Source organism: Psittacula echo, assembly GCF_963264785.1.
Source record: "Psittacula echo genome assembly, chromosome: 12".
NCBI classification, from domain to species: Eukaryota; Metazoa; Chordata; class Aves; order Psittaciformes; family Psittacidae; genus Psittacula; species Psittacula echo.
Window position 1 is genome coordinate 10,038,409 of NC_137747.1, and position 26,106 is coordinate 10,064,514.

General features: G+C 65.1%; 1 protein-coding gene across 2 annotated transcripts; it reads left to right on the plus strand.

Annotated features, from left to right (window-relative positions):
• On the plus strand, nucleotides 1-25,507 carry SLC12A5 (solute carrier family 12 member 5; the record flags this gene model as incomplete). Of its 2 annotated transcripts, none has more annotated exons than XM_080628048.1 (26): nucleotides 1-112; nucleotides 12,309-12,403; nucleotides 12,637-12,768; nucleotides 12,921-13,067; nucleotides 13,609-13,663; nucleotides 14,478-14,608; nucleotides 14,790-15,031; nucleotides 15,104-15,315; nucleotides 17,267-17,434; nucleotides 18,556-18,654; nucleotides 18,830-18,887; nucleotides 19,623-19,797; nucleotides 20,626-20,744; nucleotides 21,076-21,174; nucleotides 21,283-21,402; nucleotides 21,538-21,642; nucleotides 21,724-21,892; nucleotides 22,725-22,920; nucleotides 23,001-23,170; nucleotides 23,250-23,381; nucleotides 23,589-23,696; nucleotides 23,833-23,955; nucleotides 24,035-24,222; nucleotides 24,481-24,495; nucleotides 24,858-24,991; nucleotides 25,369-25,507. In XM_080628048.1, the coding sequence occupies 26 exons, from the start codon at nucleotides 1-3 to the stop codon at nucleotides 25,458-25,460; spliced, it is 3,396 nt and encodes a 1,131-aa protein (XP_080484174.1). In that variant the 3' UTR covers nucleotides 25,461-25,507. The 2 variants fall into 2 exon arrangements, with proteins under 2 accessions (XP_080484174.1, XP_080484175.1); XM_080628049.1 differs by lacking the exon at nucleotides 1-112 and adding an exon at nucleotides 5,694-5,745.
• Between the last annotated feature and the right edge of the window lie 599 nt (nucleotides 25,508-26,106).

A 26,106-nucleotide genomic window follows, 5' to 3' on the forward strand; every position in this document is an offset into this window, starting at 1 on the left:
ATGAGCCGGAGGTTCACCGTCACCGCGCTGCCCCGCCACGGCCCCGCTCCCGGCCGCGGCCCCGACCGCGCATCCGGCAGCGGTGGCCCCGAGCCCGGCCGCGACGGCAGAGGTGAGCACCAGGGCACGGGCGGAGGGGCCGGCTGAGGGGGATTCTCTGTAGGGCAGAGCTCGTGGGGCACAGCCTGGGGGGAACGGCGTGGGGCAGGGTCCGTGGGTCGGGTCCGTGGGGCAGGGACGGGACGTCGGGGCACCGTGGGGGCGTGCAGGGCAGCCCGGGGCTGGCAGTCGGTCAGCCGGGCCCCTCGGAGGTGGTGGGGACCCCCTGAGAAGGGCTGTCGTGGAGCTGCAGGACTCGGGATCCAGCCGGAGCGGAGCAGAACAGGGAGCATGTCCTGGTCTCCCGGGCAGGCCTCCTTGTACACGGGCTCTTTCCACGGGCTGCCCCCATTCCTCGGGGAGCTCCCCTGCCCTGTCACGATCCCGGGGGTCTGTTGGAGTGAGGCAGGACCGGCAGTGGGATCACAGTTGGCTCACAGGGACATGGCTGCAAGGTGCGAGGCTGCATGCCCCTCCTTGTGGAGCAGGGTGGGCTGTAGCTGGGCTGGAGGGAGAATGTTGGGAGGGTGGTGGTGGCAGCAGTAACCCATGGGGCTGTGGTGGGCATGGGGGCTGGCAGGCCGTCGCCCTGCGGTGCCCAAGGGACGAGGTGGCAGGGCTGTGCTGTTACCGGAGCCGTATTGATCCCAGACACCCAGCCGACGGCAGCACTGCGCTGCGCGGAGCTGTGACCTTGCACCCTTGGCAAAGGGCGCGGGTGGGAGGCAGTGAGCAGCTGGATGGGGCCGCAGAGTCTAGGCTGGGCTGTGCCCCATGTGTGGTGCAGGGCTGCGTGTCACCCCATGGCATCCTGGGGCAGCTGGGCCTGGCCCGTGGGCTGCATTGGGTCAGAGCAGCCCCTTCTGAGCTGGAGCCACAGCTGGAACCAGAGCTGGAGCCCGTGGCCCTCCCAGAGCAGTCAGCAGCTGGGTGGCTGATGTGCTCATGGGGGGCCACGCGCAGAGCGAGGCTGGCTGGTGGTGCTGGGGTGGGCTATACTCTAGAGGCTGTGGCAGGGATGGTGTCCCTCTGGCTGAGCTTTGACCTTGTGCCCTCGCAGAGGACGGTGGTGGCCCAGCCCTTACGGCAGGTGCCTGGACTGACCCTGCATTGCGGCTCAGCCACAGTGTAGTGGGGAGTGTGTCCCGGGGGTCGAGCAGCAGGCAGGGGAGCCCTGAGGCTGCCCTGATTCATGCCCCGTGTTGCTGTGGGTGCAGCTTCAGGGGGGATGGTTGAGTGACTGCTGTGGGGCTGTATCTGCAGGGCTGCCTGTGCGGCGATGGGGCTGGACCGGGGCGCAGACGGGTGCTCGGTGCCGCCTGTCCTGCCCCTGGTCACTCTGCACTGGTAGCGGTTGGGGTGGCGGAGGGCCGGGGGGGGGGCTGCAGCCGGCCGCGAGGCTCGGTACCGGGAAGGGAGCTCCGCCCGCGGTCTGGTGCCGCGCTCTGCTCGGGGACAGCGCTGGGGGGGGTTCAGGCCGGTCCGGGCCCGGAGCTGCCGCCCAGTGCTGGCGGGGCGCTGTTTGAGGGGGACGGGGTCGCGTGGGGTCTCGCTGCCGCCAGGGGGCGCTGCCGGGACGGGACAGCCTCTGGCGAGGGTGTGCCCCGCCCCGCCAGACCCCGCCCCGCCAGGCCCCGCCCTTGGCTCCGCCCCGCAGGGGTCCCTCCAGCCCCTGCCCCAGCCCCCGGGCTCTGGCCCTGGGGAGGCCGCGCTGGCCTGGGAAGGGGGCACCGGAGCATCCCCGGAGAGGAGCCGCCTCCCCCGTGTCCCGAGGCAGCCCTGCTCGGCGGCAGTCGCCATGGCAACCAACCGGTTAAGGAGCCTCTCTGGTTCCCATGGAAACCGGGCCCGGTGTCATCCCTGTCGGCGGTTGCTGGTGCTGGGGGGGTCCAGCCGCTCTCCCGAATCCACTGTGGGGCTGTGAGCTGTGTGGGGCAGCAGAGCTGGGGGTAGCCCCGCGCGGGAGGGGGCCACTGGGGACCCCTACTGCAGGGTGGCCGCTACCCTGGGAGGGCTGGGATGTGTGTGTGGGGCAGGCTCTGCGGGGCTGTGCAGTGGGGGATCCAGCTCCCCCTGCCCACCACAGCCCTCTGATCCCAGAGTCCCTGGGGCAGCCCAAGCCCCCACTGCTGCCTGCAGCGTGTGCCCAAGGCCTCTCCGTGCCACTGAACCTGCTGTGGGGTGCCAGGGCTGGGGGTGGTTGCACAGGCTGGGGGGCCCGGGCGGGGGGGTGTGTGGGACACAGGACACCCCAGTGCCTCGGTCAGCTGCGCTCCGATGCTGGACCGTTTCGGTAACAGCCACTTCTCGGATGGCACAGACCCCACAGGACATTGCTCAGCTGCAGCCGCTCGCGCGGGGCTGCTCAGGAGCTCCTCTGCAGCTCTGAGCAGCAGCAAGGGCCAGTGTCTGATCTCTCCCAAGGCTGATCCCTGTGCTGGGCTCCCGCTGCCTCTGCCCTGCTGCTGGCAGCGCATCTGGCCCATGCCAGCTGTGCATGGTGCAGGGCTCTCCTGGTGCAGAAGCTCACGGCCTCCTGCCCTGCCCCACAACCACCCTTCTGCTCTTGGCCTTGGACACCTCCCCGGGCTCCTGGCCCCCAGTGGCTCTGTGTCACCTTCAGGCTCTGTTATTGCCCTGTTGCTGGCGGCAGGGCCCTGACCTGTCTGGATGGGGATGAGCAAGATCCTTCCATCTTGCTGAGGTGCTGCAGGACAGGCAGCCCATGGTGTCATGGGGTGTTAGGACATCAGTGCGGGACACACCATGATGCAAATCTTCTGGAATAGTCCCACTGCCCCCTGTCCTCTTGGAGGTCTCTTCTGGCCTTGTGTCCTTGAGCCCCTGGTGCTGGGGCTGCCGTCCAGGCAGGGTGAAGGTCAGGCAGGCTGTGACGGTGCCCGGGGATTGCTGCAGGACTGCAGCATGGGCATCTCTGCAGCGCGGTGGCCCTCACCTCCCCATCAGGCTGCTGCCAGCCTGCCCGCTCCGTGCCCTTAGGAGGTTTCCCAGCGCCACTGGCGTGTGTTGTGCTCCTGAGAGGTTCAACCGCTGCTGGCATCAAGATGAGCAAGGGCTGTGTGCCGGCTGCAGGGGCAGGGCTGTGGGGATGGATCCCCCACCCAGGCTCTGTGTGCCACAGGGGATGCAGGGGGGTCTGGAACGTGCTCAGGCGGCTCTGTGGGGTCTGCAGTTGCACAATTTGCAGGGATGCTCCATGTCCCAGACCAGCTCTGGCTTTTGGAGTCTTGCATAGCTCAGGAGTCTCCATCCCGGGGGGGTGCAGAGGCATCGCAGGGAGGTGGTCCAGCTCTGCTGTGCCAACCCCTTGGGCTGGCAGAGGAGCTGTGCAGCTCTCCCTCGTCATTCCTGGGCATCCTCTTGCAATTAAGTGGGGCACTGATGCTGTGCCTGGCCCCATGCCAGAATCCAGCCTGCACCCGGGTGTGGGGGCCACTTGCAGCTGATTGCCCCCCCCCCACGCCCAGGGAAAGCCAGCTGCCTCCCTCCATCCCCAGCTCCTCTGCCCCTGCACTGCTGCAGCCGCACTGCTAGACCCCTTTTCCCTCAGCCTGGGAGCTGCGGAGTGCCAGGAAAGGGGTCTGGCGCTGGTGCTGCAGGCAGCACAAGGGCCATGGATGCTGCACAAGCCATGTCCAGCCTCTCCACTCCTGGAACACTGGGGCCATATACCCCAGCCCAGGGTATCATGCTCATGGGCCAGGGTCAGGTCAGTTCTGTGCTGGGGGGTTGAGCCCCCTCAGTCTGGCTCTGCCCTGGGGACACCTTCCATGTGCCCCACTGTGCCTATGGGACCCTGCCCGTGAGATAAGCAAATGCAATTGATAACGTAGCCCCCCATGCTGCTGGCAAATCCCAGCCCCTGAAATGGAGCCATAATCCAGGGATTAGGGGATTAGTGGTCTTTCACGTGCTCCCTGCCCCCCATCTGTTTTAGCAGGAAAATCCCTCTTGTGCCAAGCCCACGCACTGCAGCCTCCTGCGCAAAACCACCCTCTTGGTGCTCAGCACTCACTGTGGCCACTGTGCAGCCCCCAGCCCACTGCCCTCCACGTGTGCATGGAATCTGCAGACCCCCAGGACCCAGCATGGCAAGTGGCACTGCCTGCTGTGTCCTGCCTGCAGCCCTGCCTGCTCAGGCAGCATGTGGGGGTCAGTCTCATTACTTGAGAAGAGGCAGTCCCTTGCTCTGGTGATGTCTCCTGCTCAACGCCAAGGGGCAAGGGTGCAAAGGGATGGTGCTGCTGTGGCTGGGCAGGGTCAGCACCACAGCATGCAGAGTCCTGGACGGGGAGGGAGTCTGGAGGCCTGGTGAGGGCAGGAGTAGCCCCCAAGCTGCCAACCCTGCTTGTGGCCATCCCATGGCCCTTGCCGTGGAGCTGGAGTTGTGCTGGTGTGGCTCCAGCTCCCAGGGGATGCTGGGTCTGGGGATCCCGGCTGCAGCAGCCAGGGCAGGGCTGGGGCTTCTGGTGGGGCCGGATTCCTCCTGCCCTAAGGTAGGAGGTGAGGGCCGGGAGCCTCCACGCTGCAGAGCAGCTGGCCCCATACCAGGAGAAAGTAAACAATTAATTACAGCCGTCAAGAAGTAACTAACGCCAGCAGGCTGTCATGATCTCAGCGCGCCTGAGGAGATGTTGGGAGCTGCAGCCCGCTCCAGAGCTGGGATCCTCCCGGATTAGTGGGTGAGAGTAAGGGGGATTGTGAGCGGCCCTGCGGGGTCCTGCCAGCAGCCCCCAGACCAAAGGTGGCCCCAACATTCAGGATGGGCTCAGCAGGGCCTGGGCAGTTTCTCCCTTCACAACCTTTCTCTAGGGTCAGCCCCGGACCTGCTGTGCTGCAGGTCAGGAGGGCTGTGCAGGGGTGTTAATGGGCACTGTGTGACCCCAGTCCTTTCCTGGGGACCCCGGGTGTCAGCTCAAGCCAGCTCCTGGCTGCGGGCAGTGTTCTCAACGCTACAGGGTGTTGATGCCCGGCTGGGCAAAGCGGGGTCGGCAGCCTCGGCCCTGCTGCTGGGTGGTCTGTGTCCCCCTGCTGCCGGGGTGCCCTTGGATACTGGGGGCCTCAGGCCGGTCCGACTGCTGAGGCAGGGGCTTGGCCCCCGGCCGGGGCCCTACGGCCTGCGGTGGCATCCTCGGCGCCGCTGCCCCACCCGGGAGCTGCGGGCAGGGTCTCGCTCTGGTCCCCGGGGATGCGCAGGATCTGTCCCGCTGCACCCCCCGAGCCGGTGCCGGTCCTGGGCCTGCGCCGGGGGCCGGTGCGGGCTGGGGGTGTGGGGCTGTCCCGCAACGCTGCCGTGCCCCAGTTCTCTCCCCAACCCCCCACCTGGTGCAGCCGGGGGGCGGCCCCGCTCCGCTCCGCGCCCTCCCCCGTTCGCCGCTGCTCCCCTCCCCGCGGCGGCGGGGGCAATGCCTCCCGCATACGTGATGAAGTGAGCGGCCGGGCTGAGCCGTGAGCCCGGGCGCCTCCGCACTGCAGCCCCCTCCCACCGGCGGCCGCGGGGGGCGGCGCGGGGACGCGGCTGGCTGCGGAGCGCGGAGCTCGCAGCTCCCGGGCAGCGGCGGGCAGCCGGCGCCATGCTGAACAACCTGGCCGACTGCGAGGACGGCGATGGCGGCGCCAGCCAAGGTGAGGCACCGGCATCGGGGCTACCCGGGGCGGCCGCCGCTGCCGGGCGGGTGGTGGAGGCGGCGTGGAGCCGGGAGCCGCGAAGGCTGGGGGGCCAGGCAGCACCGGCACCAGTAGCGGCAGCGACGATGGCTCTTGGTCCGCGGCCCCGCGGGGCTGCGGTGGACGGTGCGGAGCTGCTCCCGCTCCCGGAGCCTCCGCGCAGCCCCGGCCCTGCTCCCGCCGCTGCGGCAGCCCCGGGGAACGGCAGCGCGGCTGGAGCAGCGGCTGCTGTGGGGCCGAGCCGTGCCCGGGGCTCACCGGGGAGCCTCCTCCCGGGCCGGGGCTGCGAGCTGCGCCGCAGGCACCGACCCTTGACACCTCCCCGACAGCCCCCGGTGGCCGCTGCACCGGCCCGCTCCCGCCTGCCCAGTACCCCCGCAGGGGTCCCCACACTTGCCTCCCCACCCCGGCTACCTCCTCCCCACCGTCCTCCCCCCCCGACTGCTACCCCCCCATCCCTGGCCACCTCCTCCCCATCCCTTTCTCCAGCCTCCCACATCCCCTTTGCTGCCCCCCCAACCCTTGCTTCTGCCGCCCCCCATCTCCGGCTGCCGCCCCCCCATCCTTCCCTCCCGCTTCCCTCACCCCCGCTGCCGCCTCCCATCTCCGGCAACCGCCCCCCATCTCCGGTACACCCCCATCCCCGGCAGTCCCCACATCACCGGTACCCCCCCATCCCGTTCCCGCCGCCTCTCCTGCATCCTCCGTCCCCGGGGGCCGCTGCCGCTGTCCGCGGTGCTGAAGCGGCCGCCCGGGCCTTGCGCCGGGGCCGGCAGGAGCCGTTCGGACCGGGGCCGCGGCGGTGCTGAGCTGAGCCGTGCCAAGCCGAGCCCAGCCTTGTCGTGCCGAACCAAGCCTTGTGCTGAGCCGAGCCGGTCCCCTCGGTTCAGCCCGAGGCGTGCCGGGCGTGCTGCAGCCCGGCGCAGTGCAGGCAGGCTGGGGCCTGCGACCCGCAGCCGAGGGTCCGGAGCTGCAGCCCCGCAGTCTGTGTGGCTGCGGGACCCAGGCAGCGGCCACTTGGCCGCTGGCTCTCTGGCCATGGCTCCCTGCGGGGCTGTGCAGCTCCCTCTCCTGCAGGTGCCCTGTGGGGCACAGGGATGGTTTAGAGCTAGGGAAATGCAGTGGTGTGCCCGAGGGGACCCGGAGTGTCTCTGATCCCCCAGTGCCACATCAGGTCCCCTCGTGGGGTCCGATGAACACCCCAGCTAGGAGAGGACATCCAGGAGGGGGCAGCCAGCTCTGGCAGCTGCTGCAGAAGTCCCTGCTGCCTGCAGTGAGGCTCTGGGCACGGCTGTGATGAGGGTTTTAGTGTTCGCTCTGCTCCACTGACCTGAGCCTGTTTATTTGCTTGTTTATTCGTGGCGCTCAAGGTCAGGGTTTGCAGGAGTTTTCTGGGAGCACCTTGCTGGGTTGGGGGAGCCGCACTTGCCCCCAGCTGTGCTCTTCCCTGGGCTCTCTCCCTCCCCTTGCCCTTTACAGCACCAGGATCTATCCTGCTCTCTATTTCCATCACGGCAGTGGCAGCAGGCATTTCTGCCTTGCTGGGGTCTGGCGGGAGGGCTGGATATGGTGCTACTACAGATGGACCAGGCAGTGTGTCCCTGGAGCTGGGCCTGGTGAGATGGTGTCCTGTGGGCTGGCAGGAGCAGGGCTGGAGGCACCGGGGCCCTGGGGGCTTGGGGGAGGATCTGTGGGGAGGGGTAGGGCAGAGTCCCTTGCACCTATGGTGGCTGCTGCAGGGCGATGGGATCACCCCTCACGCCAAGGATTGCACTGAGCTCCCTGTGCAGGGTCTGTTTGCAGGGAACATGGATGACCCGGGGGGGTGGCAGAGCTGTTGCGTGCCAGCAGGGCCCCCCATGAGTCCTGGCTGCGCCAGCACTGGCCAGCCAGGGACTTGATGAGCCCAGTGGAACTGCTGAAGCATTGGGTGCCACTTAGGCCATTTCTGTTGGAAAGGCTGAGCAGTATCCCTGCACTGGACAGCCTGTGCTGGCCTCATGACAAGGGCTGGAAGGGCTCCAGTCCTGGCAGCCCAGAGAGGGTTGGGACAGTGGCAGACCCTCTGGGGAGGTGGTGGGGAGTGGGGGAGCAGGCAGGACTGCTGCCTGCAGTGTCCAGGCTAGCGGCTTTTACTGCTGTTTGGGGTGTGGAAATGTCAGGTACAGCCCTGATGCAGGCTGCTGGAGGCACTGGCCTGCCCAAGGAGGGCAGACCCCGGGCCAGGAGCTTTGCTGGAGCTTCAGTCCACAGCGATTTCCAAGGCAGGGCTCTGGCTGTCAGGGAATTTGGGAAGCTGTTAAAATGCAGCCAGGCAAAGCGCCTGTGCTGAAATCCTGCGCCTGCAGGGCTGGCTGATCAAAGAGAGGATAATCCCAGGTTTAGGAAGGAAGAGGATAGGTCTGAAGTAGCAGTTGGTCCAATTTGGGTCAGGCAGTGAAAGAATCCAGCCCAAAAGGCCATTCCATGTGCTCTCTGGCTGGAGGGGCAAAGTGCACCCTGGAGAGGGGGGACCATCCTCCACCCCAGCACGGCAGGAGCCAGCACTGCTGCACACACGCTGCTGCACGGGCCAGTGCTACCCCAGCCACTGGTTGTCTCTGCCTCGGCGGGGCATGGGGGCTCTGTGGCTTCTCCAAGGGGGGCAGCTGACAGATAACCTTGCTGAGGGGAGAAGGAAGCCTGGGTGGGAGCAGAGGTGCCAGACACCATAAGAGTCCTTTGGCCTTCTTCATTTGATTTAGGCACTCCCTGGCCAGTGGCCCAAGGCCAGGCCAGTGGATGAGCGGCCAAGTCCCCTTGATGCCTGAGGGTGACAGAACAGCACCATGGCTGCCCCAGCCAGCAGCTCCTGCAGAACAGCAGCAGCTGGGGACACGAGCCAAGGCCACGTGCTCACCCATGTGCTTGTTGTGCTGCTGGGGTCACCCTGGGGTGCCCCTTGCCGCTGGCTGCGGGCAGAGCCCCGGGGAGCAGGAGGAGGCTGCTCAGAACACTCTGGCAAAACTCAAGGTGCCCTGAGTGCCTGGAGGGGAGCCCTGGGGCAGCCCCGGGTGCATGAGCAGCTGCTGCACTGCTGCTGGCCCTGGGATGTTGAGACTGGTGCAAGGGGTGCCACAGGAGGGGTCAGTGGCCAGGCACGTGCAGGGGCTCCCTGTGCTGTCAGCACTCCTGTGCCAGCACTCCTGTGCCAGCACCCAGCAGGCCCTGAGGTGCTGCAGGAGCACTAACAGAGGTGCCTGGTGGTGCAAGGGAGGTGGCCCTCACAGGGTGTCGTGGACAGGACAGGCTGGCTGTGGCTGGGCAGGAGCAGGCAGCAGCTCTGTTTAATTAGCCCATAGGGGTTGGCTGCTTGGGCTCCCTTGCTGGCAGCGCTTGGTGCCCTGCGCCATGTAAAGTGATTATGGAGGATTTGGGATGAGGGACATGACGCTTCCCAACCTAATTTAGGGCTGAGTTAAAAGCCATTAGAAGATCAGACTGTGACTGATACTGCAGCCAGAGCACTGCCCTGTGGGGCAGGTAAGATCCGGGACACAGGGATGGTCCCTTGGCTCTTGGGGTGCTGGGATGGGCAGCGAGGTCGGCCCTTGGATGCCCTGGGCAGGCACGGCCGGTGGTAACCCCGCGGCGAGCGGGACGGCGCGGTGCCCACAGCGGGGCTGCGGGTTCCTGCCAGCAATCCCGCCGCGAGCCCTTCCAGCCGCCGCAGCAAATTAAAAGGCCGATTCATGTTGAGCGATCCCTGGGGAGGGGGCAGCTGAGCGCCGGGATCGAAACCTGGCACAGCTCAGCTCGGCTCTGCTCACACCGCCTTTCCCACGCCGCTGCCCGGCCTCGTCCTGCCCCCGTGCTGCTCGCCCGGGGCTGTGCTGGAGGCATGGGCAGGCCTGGCTGGTGCGGGGGCACCGGCAGTGTCCGTGTGCCCCGTGGCCGGGAGGTGTCACCCCTCGGTGCCGCCGGGCCGTGGCGGTGACGGGTGGGTGACAGGGTGAGCCCTGCCCGGGCCGGGCTGCGGGGTCCTGCCTGCCGCTGTCTGCACCGAGCACAAATCCTGTGGCAGCTGCTGGGGAGAGGCTGCACCAGCCCCTCTGCGGCAAAATGGTCTCCGGCAGGAGCGGGGAGCGCGTTGTCACCTGGGACCCCGCGGCCCTGGCACTTAACTCCTTCCAGCCTGGGGGTCAGAGTTCCCCTGAGCCGTGGCCCAGGAATGCCGGAGCTGTGCCGTGTCCATCCCTGGATCCCCACCTCCCGCCCCTCCCGGCGGCACCACCAGGAGGGCGGCTCCTGTGCCCTCTCTGGCCCTGGCAGCCCGGGCGGTGCCGGCTGGGGTCCGTGGTCCATGTGGTGATGCAGAGGACTGGTGCCCCGGGACAGGGCGGAGGGACGGCGAGGTTTGGTGCCGGCAATGCCGGTGGGTTGGAGCTCGAGCACCCCGGGGTGCTGCTGTCTGTTGGTGGGGCCCATCGGGTCAGTCGGTGGCCGATGCCGGTGGCCGAGACGCGAGGGGCACCGGCGCGTTACATAAGCGCGGGAGCGGGCGGCCGTGGCTCGCCGTTGCCATGGAAACCAGCGCAGTGATGTCGTCGCCGGGTACCAGGCGGTGGCGGCCCCGTGGGCTCCACTCTCTGTGAGGCCCCCGGGCCTCGGTCCCCACCCCGCGCTGACCCTGTCCCTGTGCTCCCCGGCGCTGTCCAGCCCTGCACGGGGTCCTGGGGAGCAGAGGTGGCTCCAACACCCCCGGTCCTGGAGCCCTGGAGATGTCCCCATTGGCATAGTGGGCATCCCACATCCACACGGTGCCAGAGCCGGTGCAGTGGGTGGGAGCCATGGCCAGCAGGGGTGTGCCAGCCTGCACTGCTGCCGTTATCTAATGAGTGCTGGGTGCTGCTCTTGAGACCAAACCCCAGTAAGGAGCATGTTGGGTCCATGCTGAGAACCCCCCTGCACATTCTTCAGTGGGGGACATGGGGCAGACCATGTGCTAGCCATGAAGCATGTGGTGCCAGGCATCCATCCAAAGGGGCTCTGGGATGAGGGTGGGGTGTCCAGATGCTGCCACCACAGCCATTCCTATGCAGAAGGAGCCTCGGGCTCTGCCTCCACTTTGGTTGTACTGCTGGGGATGCTGTTGCCCTGTGCTGAAGGGGACCAGGGACTGTTGGGAGATGGGGGACAGCCTGTGGGTCAGCATCACCTGTGGCACTCAGGGCTTCACCTCCGGTCAGCCATGATGAATGCAGATGGTGAATCACCACTGCACGCTGGCTCCCAGGTTCCCAAACATGAGTCAACAGGCAGGAGGCAGGAGGCCTGCAAAGGACCAGGCTGCTCCGAACAGTTACGGGGTCTGTTCCACAGGGGGTGGGTGTCGGCACTGCACTGGACCATGGGTCCCCCCTGCATCCTCTCTTGGCACCCTCAGGCTCTGCGCTCAAGGCCAGTGGAGGGAATGGTTCTTGCCCCTGTCCTGGGGTGTGGAGTGGGTCTTTATCCCTGCCTGTGCAGGCAGCCTGCCCTGCAGAGCTGCTGCCGCCAGCTGGGCCATTGCCCTGGCTGCAGGGCCATGGTGGGTGAATGGGTGTGTGGCGAGGAGCTCCTCTCCTCCCACCCAGGGCTGGTTTCTTTGTGCCATAGGGACCATCACCCACTGAGCCACTCTGCCCATCACCACGTCCTTTGGCTTCCCAGCCTCTCACGGCCACTGCCCCCCTCCTTTTGGGCCTCCGCTCAGGGCTGCACCGCTCCGGCAGCACCATCTTCACTGCCGCTCCATTTCCAGCCTGATTTATTTCTGCTGCTCTGCAGCTCGGCTGTTTTCCTTGCTATTAAGCCGGCTCCGGGTTTCTTCTGCATGAGGTCGTTAATGCAGTGAGCAGCCATGGCCCTGTCCTAGCAGCTCTGCAGCCTCTGCAGGCTGTGATGGCTCCCATGGCCCAGCAGTGCCTGCCCTCAGTGGTGGCACCTCCAGACACTTCCCTGCCTTGAGGTGCAGCCAGTGAGGCTGCAGCCCCTCCTCCCGTGGTGCATGTCGTGGAGCAGGACCAGGCTTCTGGCCACTCGCCGCACTCCCAGGCACCACGCCGGGACCATCCCTGCCGCTATTGCATGCGAAGCACCTGGCCGCATCCTGCCCCTGCAGGCACAGCGCTGTGAGCAGCCCCAGCGCGCTCATCCACCATGAGTTATTGCTGCCAGCATCCCGCCGGGAGGGTTCCCCATGGATCCACACCACTCACCTCACTGCGCGGATGCGCCCGGCCGCACAGGGCAGCACGTGGCTCTTGGGGACACACAGGAGCCTCCCCTGCCCAGGTGTGCCACGGAGGTGATGCTGATGGCTGGATGCAGGAGCTGCCCTTGCCTGTCGTGGGGCTGGGCACAAGTGTGGTGCCCACGGCCCCTACCACAGGAGCTGGCTGCAGCTGCAGCCCCCTGCAGCAACAGCCTTGCAGGGTGGGTGCTCTTGCAGCAGAGGCTGGGGTTGGGGCTGCATGAGTGGCTCTGCACTGTCCCCGCAGGAGATGGCAATCCCAAGGAGAGCAGCCCCTTCATCAATAGCACGGACCTGGAGAAGGGAAAAGAGTATGATGGCAAGAACATGGCCCTCTTTGAGGTAGGGCATGTGTGGGGGGAGAGGGGTCCATGGGGAGGGGGCTGAACTGGGCAGCTCCCACAGCACCTGATCTGCACCCTGGCGCCCAAACAGAGCCTCAGGGTGGGTCTGCTCTGCTGCAGCCATGCCAGTGGGGCAGGCAGTGCAGTGGCATCTGGTGAGAAGCTGGTGGTGTGGGGCTGGCCAGGTCCCTGAAGGACTGTCCTCATGGCGCGGGGCTCTGCTCTCTGCAGGAGGAGATGGACACCAGCCCCATGGTCTCGTCCCTGCTGAGTGGGCTGGCCAACTACACCAACCTGCCGCAGGGGAGCCGGGAGCACGAGGAGGCTGAGAACAATGATGGGGGCAAGAAGAAGCCGGTGCAGGTGGGGGATGCAGACCCTTCTCCTGGGCCCCTCAGTGTGTGCTGGGCAGTGGTTTCACCCGGGTTCCTGGCTGTGTTGCAGGAGGAGCAGGACCCCTCGCTCCTCTGCCAGCCAGGCCTGTGGGCTTTGCTCACTCTCTGTTCCCTCGGCAGGCCCCGCGGATGGGCACCTTCATGGGCGTCTACCTACCCTGTCTCCAGAACATCTTTGGGGTCATTCTTTTCCTGCGCCTCACCTGGGTAGTGGGGATCGCCGGCATCATGGAGTCCTTCTGCATGGTCTTCCTCTGCTGCTCTTGCGTGAGTGATGGAGCCACTGGGTCCCCCCTTACCTCCCTAAGGTCTGGGGGTCACCAGCCAGGCTGGGCAGGCTGTGGATGCGGGCACATCCTGCCCTGCCCCTGCCCCTCTTAGAGCAAGGAGAAGCCTTCTGTTTCCCAAAGGAATCAGCAGCAGAACGGTGCTCACATGGTGACCCAGATCATAGCAGCCATGTGAGGGGATTTGGTGGGGGGATGTGGAGGGAGGGATGTGGAGGGGGATCCCTTGCTCTGGCCCCATATACCATGCTGCAATGAGCCATCCCAACAGGACAGTGATCCCAGGGTCAGGGGTCTGAATATGGGCAGCATCCTGGGCAGCCCAAGGACTGCCTGCCCCTCACAGCACTGTCAGCCAACCATCTGCCTGCCCGTCCATCCATCTACCTGTCCTGGCCATGTGGCACATCTCAGCATGGCCCCAGGGAGCCCCATGTCCCAGCATGGTCCCAGCTCTCCCTTCCTGCTCCCCAGCGTGAAGGGAGCTCTGCCAGGCGCTGACATCGTGTTTCTTCCCACAGACGATGCTGACAGCCATTTCCATGAGCGCGATCGCCACCAACGGTGTGGTGCCAGGTACAGCTGAGCCCATGTCCGTGTGTGTGCCATGGGCGAGGGGCGCCGGCTCCCTGCAGGTCGCTGTGTCCCAGAAGGGCCGTGTTGCATGGGAGGTCACAGCACCACCAGCCGCTCCCCGGTTCCTGCCACCCCCGTGCGGATTCCCCATGGCCCTGGGGAGCGTGGAGCTGGAGCTGCCACCCGTCCCCAGAGCCGCGAGGTGCAGATGGCAGCGAGAGCCGCCAGCCACGGCTCCTCCCTCCGCCAGACTGGCACGGCCGCGGGGGAGACGCGGTGGCAGGAGGATGGGAGCCGCAGGCTGGGCCGTGGGGTCTCTGCCCCGGGAGGCACCGCAGGGTCTGGTGTGCGGGGCTGGCACCCCCAGAGCACGGTCAGCCCGGGGAGCTGCACTGCCGTGGTTGATCTGCCATGGGCTGTTATGCTGGGCTGGGCATGGCACTGATGGCCCCAGCACATGGTGTAATTAAAGCTATTTATCATCCTGCTGCTGCAGTGGGACCATCGATCCCAGCAGCACCACTATAAGGGCTCCTCTGGGAGGACAGAGCAGGACATGGCCCATGTACCTGAGGCTTCATTGTCCATCTGGTGTCCCAGGGGACAATGTGTCCCCACAGCCATCACACTGGCTGCTGGGCTCCTGTGAAACAGCTCTGACAGCCTGGCTGCTCTGGGGCCCTGGGGACTGCATCCTACTTTGTGCTGGAGCAGGGTCCATGACTGCCCTGGCTCCATCCGGCCCTCTGGGATGCCTGACAGGGCTGAGGTTGCCACTGGGTCTGGCTGGGACCCACCTTTTGTCTCTTTGCAGCGGGTGGATCCTACTACATGATCTCGCGCTCCCTGGGACCTGAGTTTGGTGGGGCCGTGGGGCTCTGCTTCTACCTGGGCACCACCTTTGCTGGCGCCATGTACATCCTGGGCACCATCGAAATCCTGCTGGTGCGTGTCTGGTTCTTCTCCTCACTTGGTGCTGAGGGCTCAAGTCCTAGCATGGCAGCTCTGCTCTTGCCTGCCCATGCTGCCTGCTCCTCATGGCCTGTCAGGGAGCTGAGACTTTGCAGTGGGGCTGAGGGGTCCCCTCCACGAGGCTTTTAGCAGTGATGCCATGACTCTCTCCCAGGCCTACATCTTCCCAGCTATGGCCATCTTCAAGGCAGAGGACGCCAGCGGGGAGGCAGCAGCAATGCTCAACAACATGCGTGTGTATGGCACCTGCGTGCTGACCTGCATGGCCACGGTGGTGTTTGTGGGGGTCAAGTACGTCAACAAGTTTGCCCTGGTCTTCCTGGGCTGCGTCATCCTCTCCATCCTCGCTATCTATGCTGGTGTCATCAAGTCAGCCTTCGACCCGCCAAGCTTCCCGTGAGTACGGTGTCCCATGGGGCTGCGGCGGGGCCAGTGTGTGTTCATGTTCTGAGTGCCTGCTCCCCCCAGGATTTGCCTCCTGGGCAACAGGACCCTCTCGCGCCACGGCTTCGACCTCTGCACCAAGGTGGTGGTGGAGGGGAACGAGACGATGGGCTCCAAGCTCTGGGAGCTCTTCTGCACCTCCCGCTTCCTCAATGCCACCTGTGATGAGTACTTCACCATGAACAACGTGACCGAGATCGAGGGCATCCCTGGCGCCGCCAGCGGCCTTATCCAAGGTGGGCTTGGCACAGGAACAGAGGCATGGGAATGGGCACAGGGATGGAAGAGCAGGGAGAGAGGTGTGGGGATGTGGGTGCAAGGAAGGAGGCACAGGACTAGGCACAAATGAGACATTAGGAAGGAGTTCTTCCCTGTGAGGGTGCTGAGGCGCTGGCACAGGGTGCCCAGAGAAGCTGTGGCTGCCCCATCCCTGGCAGTGTTCAAGGCCAGGTTGGACCCAGGGGCTTGGAGCAAGCTGCTCTAGTGGAAGGTGTCCCTGCCCGTGGCAGGGCTTGGAGCTGGATGAGCTGTAAGTTCTCTTCAACCCAAACCAGGCTGTAGTTCTGTGATTTTATGACAAGCCCCAGGAGAGCTGTTGTGGGGCAGTGGCCATGCTGTCAGGGCTGGTGGAGAGGCCGGTGCCATGGGGGACATTGTGGGCACGGATGGGTGGCCAGCCCCTTGGCCATGCCAGGCTGGTGGTGTGGGGGCAGCTGGGTGGTCCCTGCTGTGGGTGATCCCTGCTGTGGGTGATCCCTGCCGTGGATGATCCCTGCCGTGGGTTGCTCTGCCGCTCGGGCACAGTGAGCCGCACTCACGCTGTACCAAGCAGCAGGATGGACTCCAGCACCATCAACTGAGCTGGGTGCTGCAGCTGCCTGCGTGGGGTCTATGCTAGCCGGACTGCAGCAGGATGGCTCCAAGGGTGCCCAAAGGCTGGGGAGGAATAAATCCTCCCTCCACTTCCGCTTGGCTGTTGGAAAGGCTGGTATTGATCTGAGGTTTTGTGAGGAGCGATGGCCCCTAAGGGGCACTTTGTTGCTGTGGCTGCAGCCTCACCTGGAGAGTGGCCATGGCTGCAGAACAGCTCGTGGCTTTCCTGGGAGGAGCCACTTGTGACCTGTTTTTCTGGAGCCGCTGGTACATTTGCCAGGTGCTCACAGTCCACAGTGGGCAGTGGAGGCCGATGCTCGATGCCACGCTTGGGTTGTTGGACCCGGCTGTGGGAGCTTGGACTTCACTTGTGCTGCTTGGGGCTGTGGCTGCCAGGCTGTGTCACAGCGAGGTGGTAGAGTGCATTCACTGGGTATTCGGGAGGCTCCTGATGCTTTGAGGTCTTGTGACCTGGAGCCTTGGTCAAAAGGCGGAAGTCTTGTGGAGGAGGAGTATCTGGCTGCTGAGTACAGCTCTTTTCTGCTGGGGAGGGGATGCAGCCCCCAACCCAGGCTGACAGGGCAGCAGGCAGCAAACGCTCCCTCATCTGGGGTGTGCAGGGCAGAGCCAGGGCTGACAGCATCTGACCGGGCTGGCAATATTGCGAGTCAGGGTGTCACCACACGGTGCCAGCAGAGGTGGCTGGGGATGGCTGTGCCCAGGCACTGGGTGTCCCTGTGAGGAGAAATGAGCTGTTCTGGAAGGATGAGCTGGGCAGGGTGCTGAGGGCTGGTCCCTGTGGACACGCTCAGTAGCTGTGCCCAGGTGCTGGCTGCTCTCTGCTGCTCCAATTTCTCACTGTGATGCGCAGCCAAGGCAGCACGCGGAGGGACACTAAGCCTGTTACATCACCCCTGCGCTCGTAATCCCATCACAAACATTACCAAGTTACTCTGACACGATCCACTTTCCTTAAACCTGTGTTGATCAGCATTAATTATATTACCCTCTTAATTATTTGCTACCGCAATCCTACGTCATCTGCCCCAGTATCTTGCAGGATTGATACCAGTGGCAGGACAGACCCACTCCAGTCGTTCACCCGTGCTGCCTGTCTGGGTGTTTTTTGCTCGTTCATGACAGGCTGGGGATGCCATGTCCCTCACCTGCTGGATGCCAGTGGCCCTGGTTCTCAATGATGCTGGAGTGGGGAGAGGTGGTGCCCTGTCCCTTTGGGCTGTGGGGCAGGAGGTGCTGTGCTGGGTGTGGGTGACTCTCCAGCACCTCCTCATGACGGCCTCTGCCTCCTCACAGAGAACCTCTGGAGCTCGTACCTGACCAAGGGTGTGATTGTGGAGAAGCGGGGGCTGCCCTCCGTGAGCACCCCTGACACACCGGTGGACATGGACCAGCCCTATGTCTTCAGCGACATGACCTCTTACTTCACCCTGCTCGTCGGCATCTACTTCCCCTCCGTCACAGGTGGGAGCCATGGTCATGCCAAGGGGCACTGGTTGACACATGTGCTCCGGCACAGCCCAGTGTGCACTGTCTCGTGCTGAATGCGGGGATTGGTGCAGGGACAGGTGCAGGGATGGATGCAGGGATGGATATGGGGTTGGGTGCAAGGATGGATGTGAGGATGGATGTGAGGATGGATGCAGGGATGGATGTGGGGATGGATGCGGGGATGGATGTGAGGTTGGCTGCAGGGATGGATGCGGGGATGGATGTGAGGATGGATGCAGGGATGGATGCGGGGATGGTTCGCAGCCCGCACCTCCCGCGCACCCACCCGCGCTCCAGATCTGACGGAGCCGCTCGGCGCTGACGTCCCAGCGCTCAGATATTTATAGCTCCCGGGGGCGGAGGAGCCCCCCCCCCGGCCCAATCCCACTGCGGAGCCGCCGCGGTGCCGCCGGCGGGTCCCATTTCACTAGTGCCGGAGCCGGGGTCCTCCCAGGGCTGTCCTGTGCAGGGCGATCGCTGGCCGAGTCTGGCGCTGAGGTGGGGCGGGGGGGCTCCCGTCGGACAGACCCTGCAGCGCCGCTCGGCACACGGACCCTGCTGGCTGCGGGTCCCGGTGTTTGTGTGGTGCTGGTGCCATCCTGTTGGTGACACGGGCTGAGCTGCAGGCAGCTGCAGGGTTGTGCCGTGGCTGCCCTGGCCGATGCCACAACAGGAACGCGGGTCGTCCCGCTGGCTGTGCCGGACCTGCTGGTCCCAGCCATGTCCCAGCTGTGTCCCAGCCTGACCTCCTGCCTTCCCAGCGCGGCGCCTGGGCTGGACCCTGTCACTGCTGCAGCCGCCATCGCTGATTGAGCTAATTAAGGGCTAATGAGACAAGTCACTTAAAAGCATTTTGAGCTAATCCTTGAGTGGCCTCAGACTGCGGCCTGGGGAGGGAAAGTGCTGGGGGGCATAGGGAAGGGTGGACTGGGACCCTGAGTCATGGCAGTGCCAGCTCCACTGCAAGCTCTGTGCCCGCTGCTTGTCCTGGAACACCGCAGAGCCGGTGACCTGCAGCACACATGGCTCGCACTGTGCCTGGCATGAGCCATACTGCTGAGGGCTGCACTGGGCATCATCCGCTCTCATCCCAGGCATCATGGCTGGCTCCAACCGCTCTGGAGACCTGCGGGATGCCCAGAAGTCCATCCCCACAGGCACCATACTGGCCATCGCCACCACCTCTGCTGTCTGTATCCTTCAGAGCTCACCTAAGCCTGGGCCATGGGCTGGGGGTGTGTAGATTTGCTGTTTAGGGACCTGCTTGGGTGCTCCACTGGGCTGGGACAGGGGTCCCGGCACCCCACTGGTGGTGGTGGTTCATGGGGGGACTCCACAGCCTCCTGGCTTTCCTTGACCAGCTGGCAGATATCAGCTCTGTTGTCCTCTTTGGGGCATGCATCGAGGGGGTCGTCCTGCGTGACAAGTGAGTGTCCCATGGCCATGCAGGGCTGGGGGGAACCTTGCAGATCCCCAGGAACGGGCTGGGGCAGGAGTGGCCCCGATGGGAGGTGGGGACATTGGTGGGGAGCTGCAGCTGGGACACACCGGGCAGAAGGAGTGGCACTGGAGGGTCTGCGGGGATCTGGGGTGAGAGCGCAGGGGGTTGGGGGGGGCTGTCGGGGGAGACCCGAACTTGTAACAGGCCTTAAGGGCTCATTTGTGCCCTATTGTGTCATGCCTGTTCCTCCCTGATGTTTTGCTGAGCATCCACAGCCCTTCCTCCCGCTCCCACACTGCCAGCAGTGCTCGTTTGTCAACAGGCGGATCTGGGGCAGCCCAGTGCGCTGCTGCTGCAGGTGACACTTCTGGGTCGCCAGCACCAGCACAACCAGGATCCAACCACACACAGCCTTAGTGGCTTCCTCCCGGCACAGGGAATGGGGAGCCCCCGTCCGCTGCCTCCCCTTGTCCCCTGCCACTGTCACGGATGCCAGGACGGGGACAGACTCCCAGTACCTGAGACCCCACTCCCATGCTTGCCCCCCGGGGGATTGGGGACCATCACCAGCCAGGGCAGAGCCCTTCCCTGGTCCTGTCTGGTCCCCCCATGGTGGTGTCTCTCGGTGTCTAACTTGCCTGTGGGGCTGAGTTGTGCCCCTGTGGCATTCATGGGGCTCAGCCATAGGATGGAGCCACAGGTGATGCTGGTGCCCCACAGGTTTGGTGAAGCTGTGAATGGGAACCTGGTGGTTGGCACCCTGGCATGGCCGTCCCCATGGGTCATTGTCATCGGCTCTTTCTTCTCCACGTGTGGGGCTGGGCTGCAGAGCCTCACCGGAGCCCCCCGCCTCCTGCAAGCCATCTCCAGGGATGGGATCGTGCCCTTCCTCAGGGTAGGTGTCCCCCGAGCCCAGCCAGCCCCAAGGACCCACCATGGCCATGGTTCTCCCAGCACGGGAGCCTGGTGAGCACCCGCGCTGCCTCCCCTCATCCCGCGGGTACCGGCGGTGGGCGGCCGCAGTGGGATGCGGTGTCTGTCAGACGCTAGTGTGGGAAAGGGCAAACCCCCCCCCCGCTGCCGTGCCGCTTCGTATTTATGTGCTCTCCGAAGACGCGTTCTCACAACCTCATCTCTCCAAATCAGAGCCGACAGCTCCCCCCAGGGAAGAACGGGCTAATTTTATCCTCCCTTCCTCTCGCTCGCTCGCGCCGCCCGCAGCCTCTAATGCATCCAGACACGCACCCCTGTCGCCTGCCTTGCACCGGGCCCCCCCTGTTCCCACAGCCGCAGCGTGTCCGTCCCAGGCACGGGGTGCCTGACTCGACACTGACTGAGCTGAGGCTCATCTCTGGGTGGGGTCCCGGGGGCACAGGGGCCGCTCTGGGTGCAGGGTCTGCCAGGAATGGGGCTGTACCAGCAGTGGGAGCCAGTCCTGCCAGCCCTGGGACCGCTGACCTGGTAGGACCTGGCATAGAATCACAGAATGGTTTGGGTTGGAAAGGACCTTCAGATCACTGATTTCCAACTCCCTGCCATGGGCAGGGATGCCTCACATTAGACTGTGTTGCCCAAGGCTCTGTCCTACCTGGCCTTGAACACTGCCAGGGATGGGGCACCCCACTCCTTGGGATGTGTCAGCTCCCATGTGACCCCTGGCCCCTGCTTCAGGCAGGGCTGGTGCACGGGGGATCTGACGCTTGCCCTCCCCGCCTGCTCCCAGGTCTTCGGCCACGGCAAAGCCAATGGGGAGCCAACATGGGCACTGCTGCTCACAGCCTGCATCTGCGAGATCGGGATCCTGATCGCCTCCCTGGACGAGGTGGCTCCCATCCTCTCCATGTAGGCAGCATGCTTTGTCCACACACACCTTTGCGAGCGGCTGATGGGCCCATGTTCCCTCATCCAGGCCAGGCGGGTGGCACACGTGGGTCTCAGCTCCTCAGGGGGTTTTGTCCCCATTGCCCCAGCCCCTGCCCAGGAAGAAGGGAACCCCTCAAGGACCCCAGAGCCCCTCCTTGGCTGGTGTTGGGGTCTGGTTGCTCTGTGTCCCCCAGCTCACTTGTCCATCGGAGGGCCCTGCTCCAGCATTGGCCACGCGGGGCTGGGAGGTGCGGTGGGATCCGGCTGTGGCCCTGGAGCTCCTGGCTCAGCCTCATGCTCTCTCCTGCAGGTTTTTCCTCATGTGCTACATGTTTGTCAATCTGGCATGTGCTGTGCAGACGCTGCTGCGGACGCCCAACTGGCGGCCCCGGTTCCGCTACTACCACTGGTGAGCACAGATGGAATGGGACAGGAATGAGTGGGTGTCCTGTCACCCCGCACCACCCTGGTCACTGCTGCGTGCTGGGGCACGCTGACCACGTGTTGCTCTCCACAGGACCCTGTCATTCCTGGGCATGAGCCTCTGCCTGGCGCTGATGTTCATCTGCTCCTGGTACTATGCCCTGGTCGCCATGCTCATCGCTGGCCTCATCTACAAATACATCGAGTACCGCGGGTAAGGGCGGCTGGGGTACCACAGACCCTGCCCAGCACTAACAGATGCCCCAGGCTGCTCGTCCTGGGGTGCTCCAGGATGCCAAGGTGGTGATCCATGGCTGGAGCATCCCTTACGTGCTGCCGGTTCCCACAGGGCAGAGAAGGAGTGGGGCGATGGGATACGGGGGCTGTCCCTGAGCGCGGCCCGCTATGCACTGCTGCGGCTGGAGGAGGGACCCCCACACACCAAGAACTGGAGGTGAGGCTGGGGGGGCTGTGGGGACCAGAGAGACCGGGGCTGGCTGGGACATGGGCACTGACTGCAGAACCATCCCTCCAGGCCTCAGCTGCTGGTCCTGGTCCGCGGAGATCAGGAGCAGAACGTGGTGCACCCGCAGCTCCTGTCCTTCACGTCGCAGCTCAAGGCTGGCAAGGGCCTCACCATTGTGGCCTCTGTGCTGGAAGGGACCTTCCTGGACAACCACCCACAGGCACAGAGGGCAGAGGAGGTGAGAGTGTTGCTGCCCCATGGCCAGGGCTGGTGGACCTGGCTGGCTGGGAGAGCACTGGGGTGGTACCGGGCAGAGACCAAAGACTTGATGTTTTGCCTGTGCTTGGGGCACCATGGGGGCCTCTGGACCCATGCCCCCTTTCTCAGGTTCCAGAGACAGCAGCACCAGGCAGGCAGTGGTCCCAGTCTCAGTCAGCTGCAGCAGGGCTTGACATGGCACACTGCATGGCACATGGCCAGGCACATAGTATGTGGCACGGCACATGGCAAACAGCATGGCACAGCCTGGCAAGGTGCTGCTGTTCTGAGCAGCCCCTCCACTGTCCTGCAGCTGCCACAGCCGCCAGAGCCCCGACCCTCCCCACAGCCCTCACAGCCCCAAGGGCCCCCGGTCCCATGGCCTCAGTGCCAGGGTGGGACTCGGCTCCTTTCCCCGCTGGAGCAAAGCCATCCCCACCCCCAGCCCAGCGTCGCATTGATGAGATTAAGCCCTGGGAAGCAAACACTTTCTCTCCCATGCAGACATGTTATAATTTCTCTGAGTAAATACCTCTAATTGCTGCTCCGCCGCCCGGCAGAGCCCTGGCACGGGGACACCCCCTGCTCGGCATGGCGCAGCCATGTGCCAGCACCGCTCACCATCGGGGCTTACCCCTTCCAGCCCGGAGCCGCCGGCCTGCCCTGGGGCACGGAGATCTGACACCCCACAGGGACCTGCAGCTCGCACCCTGCACCCACAGGCCGTGGTGCCACAGCTGGGGCTGTGGTTGATACCGGCACCGGGCTTCCATGCCTCATCCCCTGGTCTCTGACCTCCCTCTCCCCCCCAGTCCATCCGCCGGCTGATGGAAGCAGAGAAGGTGAAGGGCTTCTGCCAGGTCGTGATCTCCTCCAACCTGCGGGATGGGATGTCCCACCTCATCCAGTCCAGCGGGCTGGGGGGGCTGCAGCACAACACAGTGCTGGTGGGGTGGCCCCGCAGCTGGCGCCAGAAGGAGGATCACCAGACCTGGAGGAACTTCATCGGTAGGTGCCACAGAGGGCGGGTGCTGCCGCTGCGGGCAAGGCTGTGACCTGCTGCCGTTGACATGGCCCTTCCCCTCCAGAGCTGGTGCGAGAGACCACAGCCGGGCACCTGGCCCTGCTGGTGGCCAAGAACGTTGCCATGTTCCCGGGCAACCAGGAGCGGTTCTCTGAGGGCCACATCGACGTCTGGTGGATTGTGCATGACGGGGGGATGCTCATGCTGCTGCCCTTCCTCCTGCGGCACCACAAGGTAGCCCGGCCCTCGCGGTGTGGGGCAGGGGGCCGGGGCCGTCTCTGCTGGGCCGTGGCCATGCCTCCCTCCCTTGCAGGTCTGGCGCAAGTGCAAGATGCGCATCTTCACAGTGGCACAGATGGACGACAACAGCATCCAGATGAAGAAGGACCTGACCACGTTCCTGTACCACCTCCGCATCACTGCAGAGGTGGAGGTGGTAGAGATGGTGAGTGCTAGGATGGGGCATGTGCCACAGCTGGGGATGCTGCATGTGGAGGAGCCAGACTGACCCTGCCCTGGGGAGACACAGCACCATGGTGGGGGAAACCCACTGCCACAGGGACACATAGGTCCATGGAGAAGTGCAGGGCCAGGCTGGGAGCAGTGAGTGCAGCTCACCCTACACCATGGTTTCTCCTGCTCCCCTCCACAGCACGAGAGCGACATCTCTGCCTACACCTATGAGAAGACGCTGGTGATGGAGCAGCGCTCCCAGATCCTCAAGCAAATGCACCTCACCAAGAACGAGCGGGAGCGGGAGGTGAGGCTGCAGCACAGCCTACAGGGGTCCAGCCCCGTGGTGGCTTTGCTGCACTCCTCCTGCGGGGCAGCAGGCTGGGGTCTGCCCGGCCAGACCCCCTCTGCCCTGCTCCTCTGGCTGACTCCGTCCCGCACAGATCCAGAGCATCACGGACGAGTCCCGCGGCTCCATCCGGCGCAAGAACCCGGCCAACACGCGCCTGCGCCTGAGCGTTCCCGAGGAGCAGGGGGGCGATGGTGAGGAGAAGCCAGAGGAGGAGGTGAGGGACGGTGTCAGGACAGGGCTGGGCTCCTGGCTGTCCCCAGCCCCTGCCCACCAGTGCCCTCTCCTCTCTGCAGGTCCAGCTCATCCATGACAAAAACACCACCACCTTCTCCAGCAGCTCCCAGTCCCCCGGTGACGAGGTGGAGACGGCCCCTGAGAAGGTGCATCTCACCTGGACCAAGGAGAAGTCTGTTGCTGAGAAGAACAAGAGCAAGAGCCCCGTCAGCCCTGAGGGCATCAAGGACTTCTTCAACATGAAGCCGTACGGTCCCACATGCTGCCACCCCATCCCCCCTGCATCCTGCATCCCGGTCATCCCTGTCTGCCCCAGGAATGTCCCTCCACTTTACTCAGAGGAGGGGCCCCCGCAGCCGCTGAGCTGAACCCTGCAAGGGGTGGTGGGAGGTGGGGTGAGGAGGTCCCTCTGTGTGTGCAGGGACAGGGGGGCACACATGGCGCTCACTCTCCTCTTTCTTTCTTTCTCTCTCCCTCTGCCCTGGCTCCATCGTGCTCCTGGCAGGGAGTGGGAGAACCTGTAAGTGTGGGTTTGGCTGGGGCTGGGGCTGGGGTGGGGAAGCTGGGCCACGCTCACAGCATCGAGATTGCCCCATGCACAAGTATGGGTGGTGCCGCCGGCACAGCCGCTGTGACCATGCAGTGCCTGCACCACAGCCCCGTCTGCCCTGGCTCACTGCAGAGAGCTCCCTGCAGACCTGGCTCAGGCATCAGCGGTGACACTTGTGCATCAGCTCCCACATGGAGCAGCCAGAGCAGCCATGGTGTGCTGCTGCCTGTGGGCACCATGCGGGCAGAGAGCTCACTGCACCCCAGCTCGTGGCACCCCTTGGGGCCGGTGGCTGCGGCCATCCCTGTGCCCACACACACTGTCACCCGCAGGAACCAGTCCAACGTGCGGAGGATGCACACGGCTGTGAAGCTCAACGAGGTGATTGTGAAGAAGTCCCAGGACGCCAAGCTGGTCCTGCTGAACATGCCAGGGCCTCCCCGCAACCGGAAAGGGGATGAGAACTGTATCCTTCCCGTGGGGCCACTGCCCCGGGCTGGCCTGAGCCCAGACTCCCCTACACCTGTTGCCCCCAGCTGGGTCCGACATCCAGTGGCACCAGGGTGCCGGCCCAGCAGAGCTGATGTACGTGGGACAGGTGCTGGGGACACCTGACATTGCACCCACACGCAGGAGTGCTGCAGCGGGCTCAGCCATGGTACCCGTAGTGTGGCACCAGTGGTGGTGGGTTCCCCTGGCCCCTCGGCACAGGACAGCTCCTGGCTCTGCTGTGGGGCTGTCGGTGCTGTGGGCTCTGCTCCCTGGGTTGGAGGCCTGGCAGGGATGAGGCAGAGCAGTCCCCATGCTCTGCTGTGCTGTTGGTCCTCCTTGACGGCCGTGCAGACATGGAGTTCCTGGAGGTGCTGACGGAGCACCTGGACCGAGTGCTCCTGGTGCGCGGCGGGGGCCGGGAGGTCATCACCATCTACTCCTGAGACACGGCGCCAGAGGTTTGTCTGCACGCTGAGAGCCCCGCCACCCCCTTGCACCGCACGCCGGAGGGAAACGCCGGATGGCAGCCGGTGCACAGAAACTTCACCTGGCTTTGGCCGTGCCCCTGATCTCTCCATTCGAACTGCAGCACCAGATCTTCCGGGAGCATCCAGCACCAGAGCAGCTGTTCCTCATTGCAACATCACAGCACTGCTGTCCTTGTTTATATATAAATATATACAGTGTACCGCGGACCGAGCATCAGAGCCCCGCGCTGCCGCCGCTGCCCACCGCTGCGGGGCCAGCCCCAGCACTGCAGCCCCTGGCTGGGCAGGAGGGCGCCGTGCCCAGCCCCACCGTGCCGCTGCCCTGCGCCGAGCTTGGCGGGACGCGCCGGTGCCCTGTGACCGCCCGCCGCGGCGCTGGGGAAGCCAGAGGCCACCAGCACGCCTCCCTCGCCAGCGCTCCTCTCCCCGCCTCGGCAGCCCCGCGCCAGCACGGCCCTGGACAGCCCGACCCGACTTCGCCGCCGCCTCGGTGCCGCCGCCTCAAGAGGCCACGGGCCAAGCTTGTGGAGATGCAGCGTGATGGTTTGGAGGGGGCAGAGGGTGGGGGGCAGCCGCGGGGGGCGGGTGCTGGGGTGCTCCC